The 25,807-nt window shown below is 38.3% G+C and overlaps 1 protein-coding gene across 2 annotated transcripts; it reads right to left on the reverse strand.

Annotated features, from left to right (window-relative positions):
- Positions 1-1,951: 1,951 nt before the first annotated feature.
- Positions 1,952-24,794, reverse strand: xylb (xylulokinase homolog (H. influenzae)). 2 transcript variants are annotated; one of them, XM_079576123.1, is made up of 18 exons: positions 24,724-24,794; positions 22,615-22,697; positions 21,049-21,118; positions 19,775-19,855; positions 17,561-17,665; positions 17,357-17,485; positions 17,225-17,290; positions 15,912-15,984; positions 15,729-15,847; positions 15,486-15,567; positions 13,412-13,452; positions 11,255-11,370; positions 9,664-9,779; positions 7,320-7,393; positions 5,732-5,828; positions 5,510-5,656; positions 3,563-3,657; positions 1,952-2,136 (listed from the first exon to the last, which is right to left on the reverse strand). In XM_079576123.1, the coding sequence occupies exons 1-18, from the start codon at positions 24,778-24,780 to the stop codon at positions 2,062-2,064; spliced, it is 1,626 nt and encodes a 541-aa protein (XP_079432249.1). In that variant the 5' UTR covers positions 24,781-24,794; the 3' UTR covers positions 1,952-2,061. The 2 variants fall into 2 exon arrangements, with proteins under 2 accessions (XP_079432249.1, XP_079432250.1); XM_079576124.1 differs by lacking the exon at positions 21,049-21,118 and having other exon boundaries at positions 24,724-24,766.
- Positions 24,795-25,807: the final 1,013 nt, after the last annotated feature.

Raw genomic sequence — 25,807 nt, forward strand, 5'->3', positions numbered from 1 at the left:
AAGTTTAGATTAAACATTTGTGCAAAATCGACTTACAGAAACATGAGCGAAAGCTGAATGTGCTGTCGGCCATTTTATTTTATATCTTTTTTTAACCTCTTAACTCCCGCCTGAACCGAGAGGATCTTTTTCCTCACGTCATCAGATTTTTTTCCCAGCATTTTTTTGTTGGGTATTCAACTCATTTTTGTAACTTTTTTGTCATTTTTTTTGGTCATTTTTTAGTATTTTTTTAATCAATTTTTTGTAATTTTTTTGTCACATTTTTGCAATTTTTTGGTCAAATTTATATCACATTTTTGTCTTATTTTTGTAATTTTTTTGTAATTTTTTTGTCACATTTTTGCAATTTTTTGGTCAAATTTATATCACATTTTTGTCTTATTTTTGTAATTTTTTTGTATTTTTTTTAATCAAATTTGGGTAATTTTTTGGTCATATTTTTGTAATTTTTTTGTCACATTTTTGCAATTTTTTGGTCAAATTTATATCACATTTTTGTCACATTTTTGTAATTTTTTAGTAATTTTTTTGTATTTTTATTAATCAAATTTTGGTAATTTTTTGGTCATATTTTTGTAATTTTTTCGTAAATTTTTGTCACATTTCCATCATTGTTTTCGTCTCAGTTCTGTCTCTATTTTCACAGCTTTTTTCCAGAAGCTTTTGGATTGGGGTAAAGCCAAACTGGAGAAAATGTGCTCGGTTCAGGTGGGAGTTAAGGGGTTAAGGCAAACTAGAGACAAATGTAATGTGTTTTAGGGCGAGACGCTGCAGGTCAATGAGAAATAATCTTAAAAGTAAAGACATAAATATGGAAATGTGTTGCACGTTTTATGTTCTCATGTAAAAATAAGCAGGCGGTCTATGAGGGCGCCATCTGCTGGAGGGGGAGGTGAATTGAACCCTTTACTCCCGCCTTTTACAACATGGCAGATCTTTGGACATAACTGTGGAACAGAAGGTGAAAGAGCCCTGTGGTCGTACATTTACTTCAGATATATATTTCATGAAGCACATGCTCTGATTTTTTTATAGTGAATAGATCATCAGTAGTGACGGGCGAGTGAAGCCTCGTAACACTTTAACCTCTTACCACCCGCATTCTGTCCTCTTTGGCCATTATATAGGCCTGTGTAACACCTCATTTGAAAGCTAAGACCCACAAAACTGATCTTTTCCTCGCGTTGTTGCTGTGTTGAGTCACCTTTTCTTTTTTTTTCTTTTTTGTCACATTTTTGTTGAATTTTTGTCACATTTTTGTCCATTTTTTGTCAATTTTTTGTCCATTTTTTGTCAATTTTTTGTCAATTTTTTGTCACATTTTTGTCAAATTTTTGTCAAATTTTTGTAGAATTTTTGTCACATTTTTGTCACATTTTTGTCACATTTTTGTTGAATTTTTGTTGAATTTTTGTTGAATTTTTGTTGAATTTTTGTCACATTTTTGTCGAATTTTTGTCACATTTTTGTCACATTTTTGTCACATTTTTGTAGAGTTTGTTGCGTTTACATCCTTGTTTTCTCCTAATTTTTTTGTAGCTGTTTTGCTGTTTTTTCCCCAAGAAGCTTTTTGATTGGGGTAAAGCCAAACTGGAGAAAATGGGATCCGTTCAGGTGGGAGTTAAGAGTTTAAGCCTTTCCTAACAGTAAATCAATAAAGCTTCGAGGTCTCTGAGCTGCTTCATTCTGTCTGGAAATAAGACTCTTTAGCCGATATTTTCAGAAATCTAAGTCATGGACAGAGCCAGGTTTAAATGTGTGGTTTTATTTTTCAAAGACCGGCTCATTTTGGATCGCGTTAACCTCTGACCCTCCGCCTGAACTGAGCGCATTCTCTACAGTTCAGCTTTACCCAAATCTAAAAGCCGCATTTTTGTCTGGTTTTCACCGTTTTTATCGCGGTTTAGGTAAAGCCGAACTGGAGATGTGCTTGTTACTGCAGAGGGTCAGAGGTTAAACTAGTTATTAGAGTTCCCGTTTCCTCCTGCAGCGTCTGGCCTGGTCAGACCCGTTAATGCCCTGGTTATCAGTGTCTGCGGGTCACTGTGATTGGCCGGCTCAGTCCTGGGGGCGGGACTCCTGCAGGACTCTCTCCTCCAATCGGCCGAAGCGCTTCAGCATGTCGTCGTAAATCTGGAACAAAAACAGGATCCAGAGTTTCAACGTTTCACCGAATTAAAACAAAAGCTCCATGTGAGAAATTAAACAGATGTTAGAGTTTTTGTTACTTTACTCTTCATTATAGTTTTTCTTATACATTATTGTATTTCTCGTCTTTATTATTTTATATCTATGGTTTCACAGTTTAAGTTGAACAACAGAAGTAAATGCACTTTTTCATGATGTTCTAATTATACGACGAGCACCTGTTTGAAGCCAGAGGGAAAACAAAGAAAAGAAATAACTTTCTCCCATTTCTCAATCCATTATTTTAACAAATGTTAAATTATGAATATATTTTTCTACTAAAAATACAAAGACACGGTGGTTCAACAGCCCATAAATATTTAACCTCTGAACTCCCGCCTGAACCGAGAGGATCTTTTTCCTCACGTCATCAGATTTTTTTTCCATCATTTTTTTTGTTGGGCATTCAACTCATTTTTGTAAATTTTTTATCATTTTTTTGGTCATTTTATATCACATTTTTGTCACATCACATTTTTTGTATTTTTTTTGCAACATTTTGTCATTTTTTGTCACATTTTTGTTTGTTTTTTCGTCAATTTTTTATCATTTTTGAGTAACATTTTTAGTCAAATTTTTGTTATTTTTTTGGTCAAATTTTCATCACATTTTTGTCATTTTTTTGGTAAACTTTTAATCATATTTTTGTGTTTTTTTTGCAACATTTTGTCATTTTTTGCGTCAATTTTTTATCAAATTTTTGTCAATTTTTTGTATTTTTTTGCAACATTTTGTCACATTTTTTTGTCAATTTTTTCTCGAATTTTTTCACATATTTTTAGTCAATTTTTTGTAGATTTTTCATCAATTTTTAATCACATTTTTGTCTTTTTTTGCGTCAATTTTCTATCAATTTTTTGTCAATTTCTTATCACATTTTTGGTCAAATTTTTGTATTTTTTTTGCAACATTTTGTCAATTTTTTATCGAATTTTTTATCGTATTTTTGTCATTTTTTTGTCACATTTTTGTCATTTGTCGTCAATTTTTTGTCAATTTCTTGTGACATTTTTGCCACTTTTTCATAAATTTTTCATCACTTTTTTCTCACATGTCCATCATTGTTTTTGTCTCAGTTTTGTTGCTATTTTCACAGCTTTTTTCCAGAAGCTTTTGGATTGGGGTAAAGCCAAACTGGTTCAGGTGGGAGTTAAGGGGTTAAAGAGCCGCTCGGTCGTCACGAGTCGCTCTAATGTAAATGTTTAAATCTGATCTGAATAAAGATGGAGCAGCTTCATGTTTCCGTAACGACCTCACGCTGAGTCTGTATAAATATTCTGTCTGTTCAGAACATGAAACATGGACGAGTCTGAAACACGCAGAGGAACACGCGTGTGCTGCAGAAACAAAACAAAAACAAAACCTCCTTCACCTGTTTGGCTCGAGCGTCCGGAGTCGCCACGAGTTTAGGTTCAGACGCCTTTTTCACCACATCGGAAAACGAGACGCCGCTGTCAGCTACGAGCCCTGCAGCACAAGAGGGTTCATCAGACAGGACTAAACCGGGACTAAACCAGGACTAAACCAGGGCTAAACCGGGACTAAACCAGGACTAAACCAGGACTAAACCAGGGCTAAACCAGGGCTAAACCAGGGCTAAAACAGAGCTAAACCAGGGCTAAAGATGAGCTAAACCAGGGCTAAACCAGGGCTAAACCAGGACTAAACCGGGACTAAACCAGGACTAAACCAGGACTAAACCAGAGCTAAACCAGGGCTAAACCAGGGCTAAAACAGAGCTAAACCAGGGCTAAAGATGAGCTAAACCAGGGCTAAACCAGGGCTAAAGATGAGCTAAACCAGGGCTAAACCAGGACTAAACCGGGACTAAACCAGGACTAAACCAGGACTAAACCAGAGCTAAACCAGGGCTAAACCAGGGCTAAACCAGGGCTAAACCAGGACTAAACCAGGGCTAAACCAGGGCTAAACCAGGGCTAAAACAGAGCTAAACCAGGGCTAAAGATGAGCTAAACCAGGGCTAAACCAGGGCTAAAGATGAGCTAAACCAGGGCTAAACCAGGACTAAACCGGGACTAAACCAGGACTAAAACAGGGCTAAACCAGGGCTAAACCAGGACTAAACCAGGGCTAAAGATGAGCTAAACCAGGGCTAAACCAGGGCTAAAGATGAGCTAAACCAGGGCTAAACCAGGACTAAACCGGGACTAAACCAGGACTAAAACAGGGCTAAACCAGGGCTAAACCAGGACTAAACCAGGGCTAAACCAGGACTAAACCAGGGCTAAACCAGAGCTAAACCAGGGCCAAACTATAACCTAAAGTGAAATAAAAAAAAGAGGAAAAGAAAATTAGTTTCTAGCAAAAATGTGTAAATGTAGTTTTGAATAAATCATGAGCTAAAAAAAGTGACAAAAATGTGACAAAAAAAGGACAAAAATGTGATAAAAATGTGACAAAAAAATGACAAAAAAGTGACAAAAAAATGACAAAAATGTGACCAAAAAATGACAAAAATGTGATAAAAATGTGACAGAAAAATGACCAAAAAAGACAAAAATGTGACAAAAAAAATCACAAAAAAGTGACAAAAAAATGACAAAAATGTGACAAAAAAAGACAAAAAATGACAAAAAAATGACAAAAATGTGATAAAAATGTGACGAAAAAAGGACAAAAAATTGATTAAAAAGTGACAAAAAAATGACAAAAAAGTGACAAAAAAACACACAAAAAAGTGACAAAAAAAATCACAAAAATGTGACAAAAATGTGACAAAAAAATGACAAAAATGTGACAAAAAAATCACAAAAAAGTGACAAAAAAAATCATAAAAAAGTGACAAAAATGTAACAAAAAAAGGACAAAAATGTGATAAAAATGTGACAAAAAAATAACAAAAAAGTGACAAAAATTTGATTAAAAAGTGACAAAAAAATGACAAAAAAATGACAAAAAAATGACAAAAATGTGATAAAAATGTGACGAAAAAATGACAAAAATGTGATAAAAATGTGACGAAAAAATGACAAAAATGTGACAAAAAAAATCACAAAAATGTGACAAAAAAATGACAAAAAAATGACTAAAAAATGACAAAAATGTGACAAAAATGTGACAAAAAATGACAAAAAGACCTACAAAAGTTATGATCACTTTGTAGATCGAAGCTTTCAAACTGCTCTCCAGTCGAAAAGCTTTTAGATTTGGGTAAAGGAGAAAATACACTCGGTTCATTCAAATCTTCAGAGGCTCCTAAAAAGTCTCTCTAAGTAGATGTGGGTGCAGATGCTGGTGCAGATGCAGATGTGGGTGCAGATGCAGATGCTGGTGCAGATGTGGGTGCAGATGTGGTCACCGTGCAGCGCTCTGTAGGCCGAGCCCAGGCAGGCGGAGTTGGAGCTGTCGATGGTGAACACGGGAGCGTTAAACACGTCGGATAAAACCTGGAGGATCTGAGCGTTGGAGGAGGCGCCGCCCGTGGCCAAGACTCGCGTCCCGGGAACTGGAGACAAAGATAAAGATTATTGTGAGGATGTTTTCTGTTTCCTCAGATGATGTAAAGTGAAAGCGTAGTCACTGATGGCGTAGCCCAGTCTCTCTGCGTGAAGCCTCTTGGATAAAAACTGTCCCTCGACGAGCGCCCGGACCTCAGTGTGTGCGGGGAACGAGGACACCTGCAGGACAGCAGAGGAACTGCACTCACACTGACGGGACCTGTTTATTACCAGGAGGGCTGGGCACCGGAAAGGGTTAGGTTTAACCTCTTAACTCCCGCCTGAACCGAGAGCATTTTCTCCAGTTCAGCTTTACCCAAATCCTGTAGGCCAGTGTAACACCTCATTTGAAAGCTAAGATCTACAAAACTCATCTAAATGGATCTTTTTCCTCATGTCATCAGATTTTTTTTGGGGGGGGGTTTCAACACATTTTTGTAAATTTATTGTCATTTTTTTGTCTTTTTTTGTCACTTTTTTTTGGTAATTTTTTTGTCGATTTTTTGTCATTTTTTTGTCATTTTTTGTCACATTTTTTGTCATTTTTTTCTTTTCTTTTTTAAATTTTTTGTAATTTTTTGTCATTTTTTGGTCCATTTTTTTGGTCAATTTTTGGTCATTTTTTTGTCGATTTTTAGTCATTTTTTCTCTTTTTTTGTCCTTTTTTGTCCTTTTTTTCTTTTCTTTTTTAATTGTTTGGTAATTTTTTTTAATTTGTTTGTAAATTGTTTGTAATTTGTTTGTAATTTGTTTGTAATTTTTTGGTCAATTTTTGGTCATTTTTTTGTCCATTTTTCTCTTTTTTTGTCATTTTTTGTCACATTTTTTGTATTTTTTGTGTCTTTTTTTAATTTTTTGTCATTTTTTGAAAAAAAAAAAATTTTTGTAATTTTTTGTCGTTTTTTTGTCAATTTTTTTTGTCCTTTTTTGTCCTTTTTTCTCTTTTTTGTCCTTTTTTGTCACATTTTTTGTCTTTTTTTTGTCATTTTTTTCTTCATTTTTTGGTCAATTTTTTTGGTAATTTTTTGTCGTTTTTTTGGTCAATTTTTTGTCACATTTTTTGTTGAATTTTTCTCACTTTTTTGTCACATTTCCATCATTGTTTTCGTCTCAGTTTTGTTGCTATTTTCACAGCTTTTTTCCAGAAGCTTTTGGACTGGGTTAAAGCCAAACTGGAGAAAATGTGCTCGGTTCAGGTGGGGGTGAAGGGGTTAAAGCAAATCTCATAACTATAGATCGTAGTGTTGATGCTGATGCCAATGTTTCCCCATTTTTGCCTTATGTTTGCACCAATCTTTTCTCGTTTCACTATTTTTTCCCCTCATTTTCATTACTAATATTTTCCCTATTTATTCCCCATGTTTTCCTACATTTTTGCCCAATTTTATTTATCTTTCTTTATTTATTTTTTCAGTCCAAAGTTTTTCTCACATTCCCTCATTATTGCACATTTTTTAACACTAATATTTTTCTACTTCTTCTTCTCCTTCAATTTATTCCCCTTTTTCTCCCTATTTTTGCCCAATTTTCCCCAAATTATTCAACCCTTTTCACACATTTCTTGACATTGGAGGTGAACCCAATACAACAGTTCCGCTTTCTAGTTCTAGAGACAAATGTTTCGGTGCCCAGCCCTAATTCTGAGTTCATACGAGAGAGTTTTTTACTGACCTTGTTGTCGAGAGCGTCGAAGCGGTGCACGCCCACGGCCGCAGGGAGGATCTCCACCACGTCGAAGTAAAAACCTGGAAAGAAACACTTTTAACCTCTTACCACCCGCCTAAACCAAATGCATTCTGTCCTCTATTATATAGGCCCGCATTTGAAAGCTAAGACCCACAAAACTGATCTTTTTCCTCGCGTTGTTGCTATGTTGTGTCACCTTTTTTGTGTTTTTTTTTTATTTTGGTCACTTTTCTTGAGTTTTTGTCACATTTTTGTTGAATTTGAGTTGAATTTCAAAAAACAAATGTTGAAATTTGTTGAATTTTTGTAATTTTTTTGTTGAGTTTTTGTCACATTTTTGTTGAATTTGAGTTGAATTTAAAAAAAAAAATGTTGAATTTTTGTCATTTTTTGTTGAGTTTTTGTCACATTTTTGTTGAATTTGAGTTGAATTTAAAAAAAAAAATGTTGAATTTTTGTCATTTTTTTGTTGAATTTTTGTTGAATTTTTGTCACATTTTTGTTGAATTAAAAAAAAAATGGTTGAATTTTTGTCACATTTTTACTGATTTTTTGTCTCTTTTTTTGTTGCGTTTACATCCTTGTTTTCTTCTCATTTTTTGTGGCTGTTCTGGTGCTTTTTTTCCCAAGAAGCTTTTTGATTAGGGCAAAGCCAAACTGGAGAAAATGGGATCCGCTCAGGTGGGAGTTAAGAGGTTAAAGCATTTTGGGTCCATTCACATGAAACAAACACGAGCACAAATGTCATCGTGGAGTTCAGGCTTTTTTTCCAACATTTTTATCGATAATTTAAGGATTTTTCTCAAACTCGGACATTTGTTGGTTGATTTACAAACCGAGGGGCCCCAAGTCTGAGTTAAGTAAGGAGGAGGATAAACAGCGCCACGGAGCACCGGTGGAGAGATGGTGTAACTGCATCACCAAATTCATTAGGAGGACTGTGTATATGGAGCGTTTACTGCAGGCTCCTGAATAACAGGTTGGTTTATGGGGGCCCTTGACTGTTGGGGGCCCCAGGCAGCTGGAGGTCTTGATAAGATCATATAGAAATAGATGTTTACCATGTTTAGAAATGTACAATATCACTTTATCACCAATGTTAAAAAGTGTGGAAAAAATGGGGATAAATTGAGAAAAAAAACCTATATTTTTTTAAATGGTGGAAGTAATTTAAAATGGGAAAAAATAGGGGGAAATGGGGAAAGAATTTGGAAAAAATGTGGGGAAAGAAAGGAAAAAATTGGTAGAAAATTGGGAATAAATGGGGAAAGAATTAGAAAAATATTTGGAGAAAACAAGGAACGAAATAGTGATTTTAGTTTTGCATAATTCTGACGCTTTGTAAAGATGTTGCTTCATCATCGTTATTGAGAAACCCACATAAATATTGAAATAATCAATGTGAATATTGGGCAGCCATATTGATGAAGTATTTGGTCAGTTTTAGTCCGTAATCTTGTATGTATTATCTTTGATGGTGTTTGTGGAACCGTGAACGACAGCAGGAGCGGGTCACCTGATAACTCCCATAATGCAGTTCTCTGTATAAGTTTCCCTCAGAACAGAAGCTGAGGTTCTTTAGGTCATGAAGTGTTACAATCAACTGGGTTCACTTTAGAAATAATAATCTGGTAGAATAAAAAAGTCTGTCACTGCTCATTATAAGTTAACATTAGAGAACCGGGACTCACTAAAGCAGGCGTTTACTGCAGGCTCCTGAGTAACAGGTTGGTTCATGGGGGCCCTTCACTGTTGGGGGCCCCAGGCAGCTGAAGGCCTTGATGAGATCATATAGAAATAGATGTTTGAAAGAAATGCAAATTTACAATATCAAGTTTATCTCCAATGTCAAAAAGTGTGGAAAAAATTGTGAAAAAAGAAAAATGGGGATGAATAAAAAAAAAAACAAATAGGGGGAAAAATAGGAATAAATTGGTAAATAATGTGGGTGAAAAAATAGAAAATATATATACTTTTAAATAGAGGAGAAAAATGTGGGGAAATGGGGAAAGAATTTGGAAAAAATGTGGGGAAAGAAAAGAAACAATTGGGGCGAAATTGGGTAAAGAATGGGAAAAAATTGGGAATAAATGGAGAAAACATTAGGGGAAAAAAAGGGAAGGATTAGTGAAAATTGAGGAAAGAATGGGAAAAGCTGTGGGGATTGTTGCCAGCACAGTTTTGCATAATTCTGACGCTTTGCAAAGACGTCGCTTCATCATCGTTATGGAAAGTCTATATAAATGTTGAGATAATCAGTGTGAATATTGGGCAGCCATGTTGATGAATTATTTGGTCATTATTTGGCGTCAGTGTAAACGTGTCGTACCGATGTTGCCGTCGTTTCCCAGCGGCGTCTGCGTCAGCGCGGAGGAGAAACCGTCCCAGGAGCCGCCGGGCGCCGCGTCACGGAGCCGCTCCCGCACCAGAGAGCCGTTCTTAAAACTCACAGCACAAACACAAACACAAAGGTCTGCAAAGGTCTGACACTTTTCATCACATGAGAAGAGGGTCGGTTCAGGCGGGGTGAAGACGTTAAACCCACCTGAACCGAGCACGTTTTCTCCAGTTTGGCTTTACCCCAATCCAAAAGCTTCTGGAAAAAAGTTGTGAAAATAGCGACAGAACTGAGACGAAAACAATGACGGAAATGTGACAGAAAAGTGACGAAAAATTTATGAAAAAGTGGCAAAAATGTCACAAGAAAATGACAAAAAATGGAAGAAAAAATGACAAAAACGTGACAAAAAATGACAAATATTTGATAAAAAATGGACGAAAAAATGACGAAAATGTGACAAAAATATGACAAAAAATTTATAAAAAAAATGATGAAAAAAAGACAAAAATGTGACAAAAATGTGATAAAAAATTGACGGACAAAAATGTGATAAAATATGACAAAAAAATGACAAAAATGTGACAAAAATTGATAAAAAACGTCACGAAAAAATGACAAAAATGTGACAAAAAATGTGACAAAAAATTGACGAAAAAAGACAAAAATGTGACAAAAAAATGACAAAAATTTGATAAAAAATTGATGAAAAAAAGACAAAAATGTGACAAAAATGTGCTAAAAATCTGACCAAAAAATGACTAAAAATTGACAAAAAAATGACAAAAATTTGATAAAAAATTGATGAAAAAAAGACAAAAATGTGACAAAAATGTGCTAAAAATCTGACCAAAAAATGACTAAAAATTGACAAAAAAATGACAAAAATTTGATAAAAAATTGATGAAAAAAAGACAAAAATGTGCTAAAAATCTGACAAAAAAAGGACAAAAATGTGACAAAAAATTGACGAACAAATGACAAAAATGTGATAAAATATGACAAAAAAATGAGAAAAATGTGACAAAAATTGATAAAAAACGTCACGAAAAAATGACAAAAATGTGACAAAAAATGTGATAAAAAATTGACGAAAAATGACAAAAATGTGACAAAAAAATGACAAGAAAATGACAAAAATGTGACAAAAAAATGACAAACATTTGATAAAAAATGGATGAAAAAAAGACAAAAATGTGACAAAAATGTGCTAAAAATCTGACAAAAAAATGACAAAAATGTGACAAAAAATGACAAAAAAATGACAAAAAATTGACGAAAAAATGACAAAAAAATGACAAAAAAGTTACAAAAATGAGTTGAATACCCAACAAAAAAATGACAGAAAACAAATGTGATGACGTGAGGAAAAAGATCCTCTCGGTTCAGGCGGGAGTTAAGAGGTTAAAGAAGAAAACTAGTTAAAGACCTAAACATGTGAAACATCAGCGTTTTCACCGGCGCCGTCTCGACTTCAGAGCAAAGTCTTGGAGCGAGAGGAAGTTTGCGAGTTCCCAGATGAGACTCATGTTTTCCTAAGGCCCTCCCGCTGAGCTCACATTAATATTCCCTCTGTTCATACCAGAGCAGGGCCATGTGCTGCTGCGGATCCACGGGGTTGATGAAGACGTGGCCCTCTAGTGCGGGGCGGGGGAACTGCAGCCACAGGAACACCGTGTCACTGGTGCCGAGGCTCACCTGCAGGAAAAAGGACGAGACACTTCAGTTTTGGTGATTTTAATGATATTTACGTGCTGATAATGATAATAAATTAATAGCCTAAATGTAATTGTTAAACTGGTTTAGGCGAAAATGTTGACTTAAGTATTAAGAGGAACTTTAGACTACAGTTTAACCCCTTAACTCCCACCTGAACCGAGCACATTTTCTCCAGTTTGGCTTTACCCCAGTCCAAAAGCTTCTGGAAAAAAGGTGTGAAAATAGCAACAAAACTGAGACGAAAACAATGATGGAAATGAGACAAAAAAGTGACGAAAAATTGAAAAAAAATGACAAAAAATGACAAAAAAATGACAAAAAAATGACAAAAAAGTGACAAAAAAAGACAAAAAAAAGACAAAAAACCACAAAAAAAATGACAAAAATGACAAAAAACAAAACAAAAAAAGACAAAAAAGGACAAAATAAGGACAAAAAAAGACACAAAAATGACAAAAAACTAAACAAAAAAAGACAAAAAAGGACAAAATAAGGACAAAAAAAGACACAAAAATGACAAAAAAAGACTAAAAAAGACAAAAAATGACAAAAAAGACCAAAAAATGACAAAAAATGACTAAAAAAGACAAAAAATGACAAAAAAACAAAACAAAAAAATGACAAAAAAAGACAAAAAAACCGACCAAAAAATGACAAAAAATGACAAAAAAACAAAACAAAAAAAGGCAAAAAAAGAAAAAAAATAAGAAAAAAAAATTACAAAAAGGTGAGAAAACTTTGACAAAAAGTGACGAAAAAATGACAAAACATTTATTTAAAAAAATGACAACAAGAAAGTTACAAAAAGAGTTGAAATCCCCCCCAAAAAAAGATGGAAAATAATCTGATGACGTGAGGAAAAAGATCCATTTAGATGAGTTTTGTAGATCTTAGCTTTCAAATGAGGTGTTACACTGGCCTACAGGATTTGGGTAAAGCTGAACTGGAGAAAATGCTCTCGGTTCAGGCGGGAGTTAAGAGGTTACAGATGTTGTAATTTTTAATCTTTTTTGTCACATTTTTGCCATTTTTTGTCACATTTTTGCCATTTTTTGGTCATTTTTTTGTATTTTTTGTGTCAATTTTTTGTATTTTTTGTGTCAATTTTTTATCACATTTTTGTAATTTTTTGGCACATTTTTGTAATCTTTTAGTCAAATTTTTATCATATTTTTGTCATTTTTTTTGGGTCAATTGTTTGAGACATTTTTGCTACTTTTTCATCAATTTTTCATCACTTTTTGTCAATGTTTTCTCGCTTTTTTGTCACATTTCCATCATTGTTTTCGTCTCAGTTTTGTTGCTATTTTCACAGCTTTTTTCCAGAAGCTTTTCGACTGGGGTAAAGCCAAACTCCTGCACACCCATCACTGTCTGCACGGTGTGGCCCCCACTTACCTCACCGAACTGCTCACACCACACACCTCAACCAGGACCCGGTCAGGCCAACAGCACCGTCTGGTCATGCCCAGGACACGGCTCAAAACCATGGGCGACAGGGCCTTTGAAGCCGCTGCTCCCTGCCTGTGGAACGCCCTCCCAGACCACCTCAGGGCCCCACAGACGGTGGACACATTTAAAAAAGGACTTAAAACCCACCTTTTTACTAAAGCTTATTTTAACAGCTAATGCTTTCGTTTTTTAGTCCTGTCTTTTAATATATGTTGTGTTGTATTTTAGAATGTTTTGTTTTTAACTATGCTGTCCATTGTAGCACTTTGAGATTTGGTGTCAAATGTAAAGTGCATTATAAATAAAATTTATTATTATTATTATTAAACTGGAGAAAATGTGCTCGGTTAATAACATTCAACGTGCGTATATTTTTGGTGGGAAAATAAGAATAATGGACAGAGCCAGGTTTAAATGTATTTTGTTAAACATTTCTTCAAGCTCAAATAAATCTGGCAGGAATTCTCCCTTGAAATGACAAGTTTCCAAATAAATATAAGGCGAAACATTGAACCAGTGAATAATTGAACATGTTTTTGTGAAGACTGGAGATTAGCAAAGGACTGACCGCGATGTCTCCGGGCTGCAGCCGCATCCCGGCCAGAGACGCTGCAGAAACAAACGGAAAACAAAACTCAGGAGGTCAAACGGAAGGAAGAAAATGAGAAACATAAAAACAAAAGCTACCAGGACATCAGCGCCGCTCAGTGGTGACAAAACAAACTGCAGCGGCGTTTAAAACAGGGCTTTGGAAACACAATAGATTTAAAACACAGGTAAATTATAGGAGTTACTTTCATTACTTCATCAACATTATCCATCGATGTCCACAAGATTTATTTACAACGCCGTCAACACTTTCCCTTCAAGGCCAGCTCTTTCTATACATGTGCTTTGCCTTGTTTCACACAAACTACTGCAGTGAAAATGGTTGAGAAATGTCGATAATTTACAACAAACGTAGATTTAATGCCTTTGAATCAGACTGAGGGCTTTTTAATGATGTTTCAGGCCTTTGTTTTGGCCCCGTTCCTTTAGTGCGGGCGCCTAAGACATGCGGCCTGGGGGCCAAATGCGGCCCGCGAGGTATTTTTTGCGGCCCATGAGATAATTACTTATTTGTATTATATGCGGCCCGCCAGTAAATTGCATTAAACACGTTAGAACTACATTTCCCATGAGGCACCGCGCGGTAGTGCCAATGCTGCTGCGGACGCGAGAATGTCAACATCAGAGGGGAAGGAGATGCAGCGCTTCTGCAGACGACTTATCAACTTTTTTCAACAGAGAAACAGACTAAAGACTGAGAGAGAGGAGCTTCTGAAACAGGTGGAGACTCAGAACATGAGGAGAAACTTCAGTTCAGCTGAACGTGCTGGAAAAGTTACAGCAGCAGAATGACAAAAAGCACCTTTACCAGATTAACCTTTATGACTTTGCAAAGTGAAGACATTGTGTTAGTGTTTAAAAGCGTCACAACAGTAAAGGGAGGAGCCTTTTCTCTCAGAGCTACATTATCAGGTCAATGAATTTAATACTTAACTCCTAAAGGTTATTGACGGAAGTGAGCGGGGGAAGTCTTTAGGAGTTACTGCGCGGACGTTTTGCTCCTCGTATCATTACGCCTCACAATATAGTCCCCCTTTTTATCTGCTTAGAAAATCGACATGCTACATTTCTGTGTAAATATACTTCGCATGAAAACACTTCACGTAACTTTATTTAAATAGGGAACACGTGGAAGAGCTTGGTAGCTTCTATCGTGAGCTTTTTTGGAGCTATGTGACATGTGGGAGAGGCTGCGTATGTGTCCGTTTGCCTGACAGAGCGCACGGACAAAGACCAGACGGGGATATATTAACTCGTCTAAGGTTAGGAACATATCTCAGTACGTAAAAACGGTGGCCTATTCCTTTAAGGACACATGTGCAAACACATGATCCATAGTTAAATTAAAAATAGAGAATATGGAAATGTATTAAAATACTGCAAATAATTACAGACAGTAAAAACATATGTCCCATCAGTTCTAACTGTCGGTCACACACAGGCCTGAGGTCAGAGGTCAAAGACTCCACATTATTTACATGAGGTGAATCTGAGCTGATCTCAGACACTCCAGAGTCTGGAAAAGTGTCATTGATGTATTTATTATCTGACCGGGTCATAGAAAATGAACACAGAACAAAACAAGTTTGAAGCTGGTGCTCATGATCAGCTCCAGTCCCTGGTCGGGCTTTTTTACACTAAATTAAAATGACATTTGTTTTACATGTTGCATTTCTTTAACAGGCTCACAGACAGAAACTGGCCCTGACTCCTGAAACATCACTGATGCCCTGAACCAAAATGGGATTAATTACAAAAAAACGAATTGTCTAAGTCTGTCATTTCAAATTTAGAAGCTCAGCAAATGTTTGGCTGATTGGAAACCTCTAGAAGCTTAAACATGTGCAGATAATGCAGGTAATGTACAGTCCATTTTAAGTTATAACAATAAAAAGTTGCTAAATCATAATTGACTTAATATAAAAGGCTTCGTCAGTTGCCCCCGACCAACACTGGGTTCACACTTTTGGCCCCAGGTCCAAATGAGTTTGAGACCCTGCTTTAATGACTCGTGTGTGAGGGCGATTTCTTACCAGGGTTGTCTCCAGTGAAGGCCACGACGCTGCAGTCCGGCGAGAATCCAAAACGACGCACAAAATACAGGCAGACGGGGCCCTGAAGGCAACACCGCGCATCAGAAGAACATCCGCAGTAATAGTAGTAGAACAATGCAGTACATCCAGGACATTTTGTGATTATATCTGCACATTAAATATCAGTATGGATTTAAATGTCTCTCTAGTTGGGGGAAAGTTGTGAGGGACTGACTGCCGTACCAGGACAGTGGAGGAGGGCACGGGGGCGGCCAGCAGGGGGCGCAGTCCCGGGGCACAGGCGTTCAGGCAGAGGTCAGACCAGTCCCAGAGCGAGAGGTCCAGCAGGTTCATCCCGGAGCCTGCCACCAGGGGGAGACGTTAGAGAATGGAAGAGGAGGATTCAGAGGAGACTTTCAAACCCACCGTCGCTGAAGTCGATGGGAGCGTAGTCTCCGAGGAACAGGGACGCGGCGAAGCTGCTCACCAGCGACACCCTCTGGAACAGACGGGGACTGTGGTTAAAGTAGAGGAGGGAGAGATATCGTCTACAACTCCCTGATGAAAACAAAGATCCTTCAGTGGCAGAATAAGACCCTCAGTGCAGAGAGGAGCTGCTGCAGGTCCTTCATCCCACTGCGGTCACTTCTATAGTCACTCATGTGTGATCATCTCTGTATGTGTCACTTTATCACCACCTGCATGAGGACTGTAGACCTGTACTGAGATGTATATAATATATGTGTATGTTTTCCCTTTAATCTCTTAACTCCCGCCTGAACCGAGAGGCTCTTTTTCCTCACGTCATCAGATTTTTTTTCCATAATTTTTTTGTTGGGTATTCAACTCATTTTTGTCACTTTTTTGTCACATTTTTGACATTTTTTTTGTCATTCTTTCGTCAATTTTTTATCACAATATTGTCAATTTCTTTGTAATTTTTTGTCAAATGTTTGTGATTTTTTGGTCAGATTTTTTTAATTTTTTGTCACTTTTTTGTTGTTGTCCTTTTTCTGTCCATTTTTTATCACATTATTGTCACATTTTTTGTAATTTTTTGTAATTTTTTTTGTCATTTTTTCGTACATTTTTTGTCAATTTCTTGTGACATTTTTGCCACTTTTTCATCAATTTTTCCTCACTTTTTTGTCACATCTTCATCATTGTTTTCGTCTCAGTTTTGTTGCTATTTTCACAGCTTTTTCCCAGAAGCTTTTGGATTGGGGTAAAGCCAAACTGGAGAAAATGTGCTCGGTTCAGGTGGGAGTTAAGGGGTTAATCATGTCAGTGATGTGCGGTCAACCTCTGCAGTACCTCTGAAGCCCCCCAGGGATCCCCGGACCCCACTTTGGGAATGACTGTCTACAAGGTCGTATGAAATCGCTGTTTGGAAGATATGCAAATTTAAAATAATAATATACTGAGTTCATCTCCAATGTCAAGAAATGTGGAAAAATCTGAACAACAATTTTAAGAAAAAATGCGAGAAAAAAAAGCTTGAAAAAAATTGAAGAAAAAATAAAGATAAAAATGTGGAGAAATAAATTAAGAAAAATTGTGAGGAAACAAAGTGGAAAAACATAAGGAAAATAAAAAAATAAACTAAAATTGAGAAAAAAAAGTAAGAAAAGTGAATAATTTGTGTCGATATCGCCCAGCTCTACTGTAAATACACTAAACAAAACCCTCTACAATGGGCAGCTCCTGGAGGACTGAGAGCTGCTGAAGAGCTTGTGAACCTCGGTTTGATGAAACTCCTCGGGGCGAGTCTGGAGCATCTTGGAGATCTGGTTTCCTGTAAAACGCTGTGGGCAGAAAACAAAGCATCAGAAGAACCAGCGACAGGACCTGGTCCGGTCAAAGCGTCTCGCCTCGTAGGCCTTGGAGCCGGTGATCCGGGCCAGGCTGAGAGCGCCCCCTGCGGCCCGCTCCAGGGCGTGGCACTGCGCGGTGGAGCTGGAGTCCATCCACACCGGGCTGTCGCTCACAGAGAAGCAGTCCTGGACCACAGAAGGACAGACGGACAAACGTGAGCTCAGGAAGCTTCAGGTCAGTGTGAGAGCCGGCGCGGAGACCTGGAGGATCTGCTGCAGGTCCCGGTCCTGGTCCTGGTCCTGGTCCGAGTGCAGCGTCCGGAGGGTCCGAGACGCTCCCGTCCGCCAGAACACGCTGCCATGTTGCTACAGAGGGACACACACGTGAGTATAAACATGTTCCTGTTCCTGAGTATTAACATGTTCCTGTCCCTGACTACCGTAAATGCTCTAATATAGGCCCGGGCCTTTATTTACTCAAGGGCATCTGGGATCAGGCCTTTATTGGAACCAGGCCACAATTAGAGACAGGCCTTTATTTCTATTTGAGCAAAACAGAAAAACGAGATTTGTGTCCATTTGCACCTAAAATATGGGCCATATGCACAGTGACCCCACGTGTTTCCGCCTGGACAGTCAGCCAGACGCTGTCCTTCCTGTCCGTTTTCTCTTCCCATTAAAAATTAGCAGGTCCCACAGAAATGAAGCAATAGCTTAAGATTTGGTAAAGGACAGAGAGTAAAAGTTCGGATGTGGCTGGAGCAGGTTAGAAAATATTACGTGAGACGTAACGACTTCATTGGAGGAAACGTCCGTGTTCATAACGTGGATGTTTTTGTCTTGAGGCTAACGCGGCTAACACAAAATAAAAAATAAAACTAGCGCAAAGTTTAGAACGAGCCTGCGCAAAAAAGAATCGTCCTGTTAGTATTTTAAATAATATTTACTTGTTTACATGTTATATTATCATTTTTCAACACCTTTAGCTCTAAGATAAAAGCTCCGCCCCTTACGAGCGCTGGCGTTTTCTTTGGGGCAGATTCACAGCGAACATGACGTTTGTAATGCGTTGCTGTGACTCCATCAGTAACTCGTTGTCCTTAACCAGATCCTGAGCTATCGCTATTTTTGTGTGAGAACCTGCTAATTGTGAACGTAAACGACCAGCGACAGGAAGTGCTGCGTCTGGCTGACTGTCCAGGAAGACGTCACGTGGGGAAACTGTGCATAACCCTATTAGGTTCATTTATTAATGAACATTTCAAACCCTCTCCCAGCGGCTGGAACATTGACGCCTTTTATTTTGTCGGGACAACAGGAAGTGTTTCGTTGCTGTTAGCGGAGCTTTGACATCAGTGTCACTGCAGGTTTCTGTTTCGTTTTTACCTTGGACCGGATTATTTGTTGTTATCTCGTGTAAAAGGCGAGTTTAGACGGAGCGTTTGTGTTTGTGATCGATCATGAGACTGACCCGAGAGAAGACGAGACGCTCCCGCTGATGGGAGGAGTTATTTTGAGGCGTGGGACTGACCTGCACACGGAGCAGCTGGACGTGCTTTGAAGACGCGATGGAGACTTTATTAAAACCCTGGAGGGTCACACAACATTTGTTGCCCTGTTTCCAAATATCGTCACAGGAGGTTTGAAAAGTGGCTAAATCTGTGTCAAAGTTACGCTCGGATCAGCTCCTCCGCAGCGTCCCCCTCGGCCCGGGTTCCCGTTTGTTTACTTCCTGCACGTGAGTTTTCATTTACACCAGTATGAGACAAATTCCTAACATGGGGAATATTTCTACTGCTATAGTTTCTAATAAAAGCCCCGGCCTGTTTTAGAGACCGGCTTTAAGTTGCCTCCGCCAGCCGCGAACCCGGCCTCTGTCAGAGACCCGGCCTCTGTCAGAGACCCGGCCTCTGTTAGAGACCCGGCCGCTAATGGAATACAGGCCAGTATTAGAGAATTTACGGTATTAACATGTTCCTGTACCTGAGTATTAACATGTTCCTGTACCTGTGTATTAACATGTTCCTGTACCTGAGTATTAACATGTTCCTGAGTATTAACATGTTCCTGTACCTGAGTATTAACATGTTCCTGTACCTGAGTATTAACATGTTCCTGTACCTGAGCATTAACATGTTCCTGTACCTGAGTATTAACATGTTCCTGTACCTGAGTATTAACATGTTCCTGTACCTGAGTATTAACATGTTCCTGTACCTGAGTATTAACATGTTCCTGTACCTGTGTATTAACATGTTCCTGTACCTGAGTATTAACATGTTCCTGTACCTGAGTATTAACATGTTCCTGTACCTGAGCATTAACATGTTCCTGTACCTGAGTATTAACATGTTCCTGAGCATTAACATGTTCCTGTACCTGAGTATTAACATGTTCCTGTACCTGAGTATTAACATGTTCCTGTACCTGAGTATTAACATGTTCCTGTACCTGAGTATTAACATGTTCCTGTACCTGTCCGCTGCCGGAGAGAGCCCTCACTCTGGAGAAGTCAAACCCAGAAGCCGCCATTTTGTCCAACAGTCTGTCCAAGGCCTGAGAGCGAGAGGTCAAAACAAGCACGGAGAAAAACACAGTAAAGAGAAATCAAGGTCATTTCCGATGTTGATGTTGGGAAGATTCACACTTTTACAATATCAAGTTTAGCTCCAGTGTCAAGAAAAATGGACCAAAGTGGGATTTTTGTTTAGGTTACGCTCGAATCACAGCAATGAATGAACCTCTGTCTAGGATCTGCGCTCATTTACTGCATCCTCTGCTGCCCTCTAGTGTCCGGACGCAGAAATAACCCTCCACATGAACTTAAAGGGGGGGTATTATGCAAAATGGACTTTTTCAAGCTTTCCATCATGTTATTATGTCATTCCCTCATTAAAAACATGCCTGAAGTGTTGCCTTGGCACATTCACGTATTTCTGAGTAATCTGTGAAAACTCTGATGGCGGCCATTTTAGGGATAGGTTTGCCTGAGTCCTCCTAGGAACGCCCCCACCTCCTGGAGACGCCTCCGAGCTTTCGTCACCAGCCGAGTAACCGACCACTGCTCCTCAGCAGAACCCCCTCCCCACTGATGCCAAAGACAGCGTGTGGAGGGGGCGTGTCTAAAGGCTCAGAGGTTCTTAACCCCTTAACTCCCGCCTGAACCGAAAGGATCTTTTTCCTCACGTCATCAACTCATTTTTTGTCACATTTTTGTCATTTTTTCGTCAATTTTTTTTATCACATTTTTGTCATTTTTTTGTCACATTTTTATCAAATTTGTGTAATTTTATTGTCACATTTTGTCATTTTTTTGGCCATTTTTTGTCCATTTCTTGTGACTTTTTGTGACATTTTTGCCACTTTTTCATACATTTTTCGTCACTTTTTTGTCAATGTTTTCTCACTTTTTTGTCACATTTCCATCATTGTTTTCATCTCAGTTTTGTTGCTATTTTCTCACTTTTTTCCAGAAGCTTTTGGATTGGGGTAAAGCCAAACTGGAGAAAATGTGCTCGGTTCAGGCGGGAGTTAAGGGGTTAAAGAGACAGAGGCCTATTTCAAGACATTCACTACAGCCATTTTGAGAGAGACATTTTATACAAGGCAGTTATTCTAATTTACTGCATTTACAGACCAACAGAAGGTTTGTCATCATTGTAGTGTGATATAGACTGGTGCTATGGGACTGAGAAAAGCAGAACACCCCCTCTTTAAATGTGCTTTTAAAGTTTGACAAACGCTCTGACCTTGACCCACATGAGCGTGGGGGAGGTGACTGTGAGGCGGTCCGGGTGCATGTGCACTCCCCCCTGAGTCCTGCACAACAAACCAGCGTTAATATTATTAAACAGTAACAAGACTTTCAACTACAGGAAACAATAACAGAGGTTCTACATAAAGTGAAGTGTCTGTTTCTTGAGTAAAACATAGTAACTTGTGCCACTGTGAGGAACTATTTTAGTGATGGTAAAACATGTATTTTGTGTGTTCGTTTACCTTATTCTTCATGATAATTCCACTTCACATGTTTTTGTTGTATTTTCTTTGAAAGTATTACAGTTTCATTACAGGAGCATCACAAAATCACTGTTTGATTTGTAAGCAAGTGTGGGGAAAAGTGGAAAGAACTGGGGAAAATAAGGAAAAATGTGGACGGTCAATCATCCTTTGGTGTCATGGTTTAATCGTCGATATCCCAGAGAAAGTCACAAAAATACTGAAATATTATTTTTTGTCAATCTCACCCAGTTCTATCACTACTGAGACAGACTTACGCTCAGTTACTCACAGGACTCACGTCAGAGTTTGCCCAGGGCGGGGCAATTCATCTCAGTTTAATCTAATCGTGGCTTTAACCTCTTACCATCCGCCAAAACCAAATGCATTCTCTACTCTTTGTCATTGTCGTCACTTTATTTCCCTTATGTGTTTTTGTCACTTTTTTTATGGCACTTTTGTTACTTTCTTGCTGGATTTTTGTCTTTTTTTTGCTGGATTTTTGTAATTTTTTTGTCTGTTTTTTGTCTTTTTTTTTGTCTGTTTTTTGTCACTTTTTTGCTGGATTTTTGTCTTTTTTTTTTTTTTTGCTGGATTTTTGTAATTTTTTGCTGGATTTTTGTCACTTTTTGCTGCATTTTTGCCATTTTTTTGCTGGATTTTTGTCATTTTTTGCTGGATTTTTGCCATTTTTGTCAATTTACATCCTCATTTTCTTCTCGTTTTTTGATGCTATTTTGAAGAAGCTTTTAGATTTGGAGAATTTGGAGAACAGGTTAAAACATGTTCAGGTGGGAGTTAAGAGGTTAATAAAGGTCGATCACGATAATCTCGTTGTGCGTTTTAATCCAGGAGAATTGGCCGGTCCTGTCGCATTCTGGAAAAAAACATGGACGGCGCAGCTGCAGCGCCTGACAGGACAATCCCAGGGAAACACTCGGCCCAAACAAACAGGAAGCACAGGATGACACATGCGGCACCAAGAAGAGCTGGTGATTTGACGTGTAAAAAAAAGCTAAAACTCGTCTAAAAGGCAAAACAGAAAGACGTGAGGAGCCTCAGACCAGGACTCACACGGGGATGAAGAGTTTACCTTTAAGAGGAAAACTATCATCGCTTTGTTTGTTGCAGTTTTCAGTTCGTTCCAGGAAAGACCACATTTATTGTTTTTTTTCTTTTAAACCAAAAAAAATCGTGATTTTTTTTTTTTCAAAATCGCCCAGCCCTAATTTTCCCCCAATACTTTTAATTTACTCTTACTGGGGTAAATATTGGGGCTGCTCTGATTACTGATTACTCTGATAACGATCCTTTACCTGAACTCCGGGAGGTCTGAGTCGAAGTGAACATGATCCTCCAGAACCACCTTCAGCTCAGCGTCCACGGCCACGGCCTTCAGCTGCGGAAGAAGAAGAAGAAGAAGATCTTTATCTATTTCACAGACATGGTCACAAAGCGCTTTACATGAGACACTTGTACATTCACTCCATACTCAGTGGTGGTAAACTAGGTTTGTAGCTTCAGCTCCTCCTGGGGGAGACTGACAGAGGCGCTTTCGCGACTACACACGTCTGCGCCAACGGACCCTCTGACACCACCACACATTCACTCTCACATCATTCATCCTGGCCTATTGTACATGTTTTTAGTGGTAGGGGAAACCGGAGTGCCCGGAGGAAACCTACGCAGACACGGGGAGAACATGCAAACTCCACACAGAAAGGCCCGTCCAGGTGGGAATCGAACCCGGGACCTTCTAGCTGTGTGCCGCCCGGAACAGTGCTGAACAAAGGGGCGGGGCTTATCCAAACAACAGGTTTGTCTTTTCTGTTTCACATTTTAACATCCGGGTCGTTCAAGGAAGAGAATTAAGCAGAAAGTAGGTTTAAAGTGACGATTCTTTTCTTGGTGCATCTCAAATAGCCTACATAATTAATGGGTAACTTGTTTAACCTCTTAACCCCCACCTGAACCCGAGCACAATTCCTCCAGTGTTAATTCTGACAACATATTTTATTTTAGTTTAAGTCTTTTAACTAAAATGTAATTTTATTTATTTGTCTATTTTTATTTTTTTTTTTCTCATTTTTTCTCATTTTTGGGGAACTGCTTTTTACGCAGTTTTGAGCCTCTCTGCCCATCATAAGGGAAATGGGATGTGGGTAAAAAAGAAAGGGCTATAAAATGAAAGTGTAACACATGCAAAAAGGTGCAAAATGCCAATGTAATGTTACACTTCAATAAAAAAAATTGATCACAAAAAAAAAACTAAAATGTAATTTAATTTTAGTCGAGATTTAGTCTAAAAAAAACGTTCAATTTCAGTCTAGTTTTAGTCGACTCAAATTGCAAGTAAATTTAGTCGACTATATTTATAATATTCATTATAATCATATGTAATCTTGTTCCTCTGCTTCATGGAGCTGCTCCACATGAACAAAGCTCAGAGCTGATCCTTTGACAGAGAATTTACATGATCTGAGGCTCTTTCAGACGCTCAATACAAGTTTGGATGATTTTAGTCTCTCCTTTTCATTTTTATTTAGTCTTATTTTAGTCGACTAAAATATCTGGACATTTTAGTCACAGTTTTAGTCTCATGAGAAACTTTTAATTTAGTTTTAGTCCAATTTTAGTCACAAAAATATCACTTTGACTAAAATTAAGACTAAATATTTTAGTCGACGAAATGAACACTGACTTTCTCCAGTTTTGGCTTTACCCAAATCTAAAAGCTTCTTGAACAAAGCGTCAAAATAGCGACGAAAATGAGGATGAAAATACAACAAAAGAACAACAACACAAGAAACAAGCGGAAAAAATCCTGATTAAAACGTGATGAAAAAGCTAGAAAAAAAGGCTAAAAACACAAATAAAATGTGACAAAAATGTGATGAAAACACGACACAAAAAGCATAAAAAGTAAAGAAAAAAGCAACAAAGAAAGAGACAAAAACAAGACAAAAATTGGACAAAAAACCGCAACAACATAACAAAATAAATCCGTTTTATAGGGCCTAGGTCTTAGCTTTCAAATCAGGCATCAGACAGGTCTACAGGCTGTAAACTCTAGTCAAGATTTGGGTAAAGCTTCTCGGCTGGAGAGTTTACAGCCAGAGCAACACCTCATTTCAAGAAACCTTTTGATTTGGGTAAAGCCAGACTGGGTTCAGGTGGGGGTCAGAGTGAAACATAATCACATTTACGTCTTTGATTTGCTAAGAGCTGCTGTTGTGGATGTTTTAGGCTGGTTTGCGGCTCGCGCTGTTGAGAAAGTCCAAAGTTCACTCTACTTCTGTACATTCACATCATCACGCGCTCCTTCCGGATAAAAACAAAAACAACCCGCGCCGTGTGTCGTTCCGCGCGTGCGCAGTGGCCCCGCGTGCGTCAGGTGCACGGCAGGTGAATAAGAGGTGAGTTACCTGCTGCGTGCTGAAGTCGAACCCCAGGAACACGTCCCGCTCGTGCACCGCCGCCATGTCTCTGAGCGAGGCGGCGCGCGAGGGGTTAAAGGCTTAAAGAGACAGTGACGCAGAAAACCGCCCTGCACGTCCTGCGTAACCTCTAAACCCCCGCCTTAACCGAGCGCAGTTTTTACTTTACTGAAAAAGTCTGTCCTCTGCTCATCGTAAGTTAGCATCAGTGAACTCAACGAACGTGAGACTTTAAGGTCAGTGTAGGTCAGCGTACTTGTGGGTATTTGGATTTTCTTCATTGGAATGAAAATAAAAAATGGAAAAACAAGTTGTTTTTCAATTTTGGTTTGCAAATCAAAAAACGAAAAATGAAAAAAAAAAACAGCAATTATTCAAAGGAAAGAAAAGTTGTTTTTAAAGATTAAGCTGATTTTCATGTTTTCACTGTATATTTAATAAACAAAAAACAAATTAAGACGAAAACGAAAAACAACCCAATTTTCGCTTATGTAACCGGAAGTTGTTATATTTGTGCTCCAAGAGCGCTGAATATAAACGCCTCTTATATGAAGGTGCAGTTTGTGCAAAAACATCCGCCTTGTAGATACTATAACAGGAATGATGGCAATAAAAACAATCTTTATACAAGGCCGGAGTCTGGGGTCTCTGTGCACAGGGAGGCGCTGGTGTGAACCGAAGAGCACAGGATTCTCTCTGTCATCAATGGCCTAATAAGGGGAGGAACACATTCACTTTCATCTCAAGTCAGCAAAGGTCTAATGAAAAGTGCTGGAGAGACACGAACAAATATGTTTGATCTAATCAGTTTTACGCACGACTTCTGTCTCTCTACGATCATGTCCTTCAGTAGATCAGGCTCTTGATCTAAACCAGTGTGGTCAACATCTCGCTTTATTATACGGCTCTTCACAACATAAGTAGAAGCTCCGTTGATTTGAATGGGATTTCCCAACGTTCTACCGGTCATTATTTTCTGATAAAGGACCTCTGAAAAAAATAATGACCGCTGCCCATGGCAACGGAGTTTGTGCTTTCATATCACTCCACACGTACGTAGCAGCGACACTAT

The sequence above is a fragment of the Gobius niger genome (assembly GCF_951799975.1).
Source record: "Gobius niger genome assembly, chromosome: 18".
Classification (NCBI taxonomy): domain Eukaryota; kingdom Metazoa; phylum Chordata; class Actinopteri; order Gobiiformes; family Gobiidae; genus Gobius; species Gobius niger.

Bases quoted from the DNA above. Each gene is read 5' to 3' on its own strand.
- xylb (XM_079576123.1), bottom strand. From the start codon at position 24,780: ATGGCGGCGGTGCACGAGCGGGACGTGTTCCTGGGGTTCGACTTCAGC. The intron at 21,119-22,614 runs GTAAAGGATCGT...TTTGTTGTGCAG, and splicing joins TCAGACCTCCCGGAGTTCAG to GACTCAGGGGGGAGTGCACA. The intron at 9,780-11,254 runs GTATGAACAGAG...TTGTGCTGTGAG, and splicing joins CAGCACATGGCCCTGCTCTG to TTTTAAGAACGGCTCTCTGG.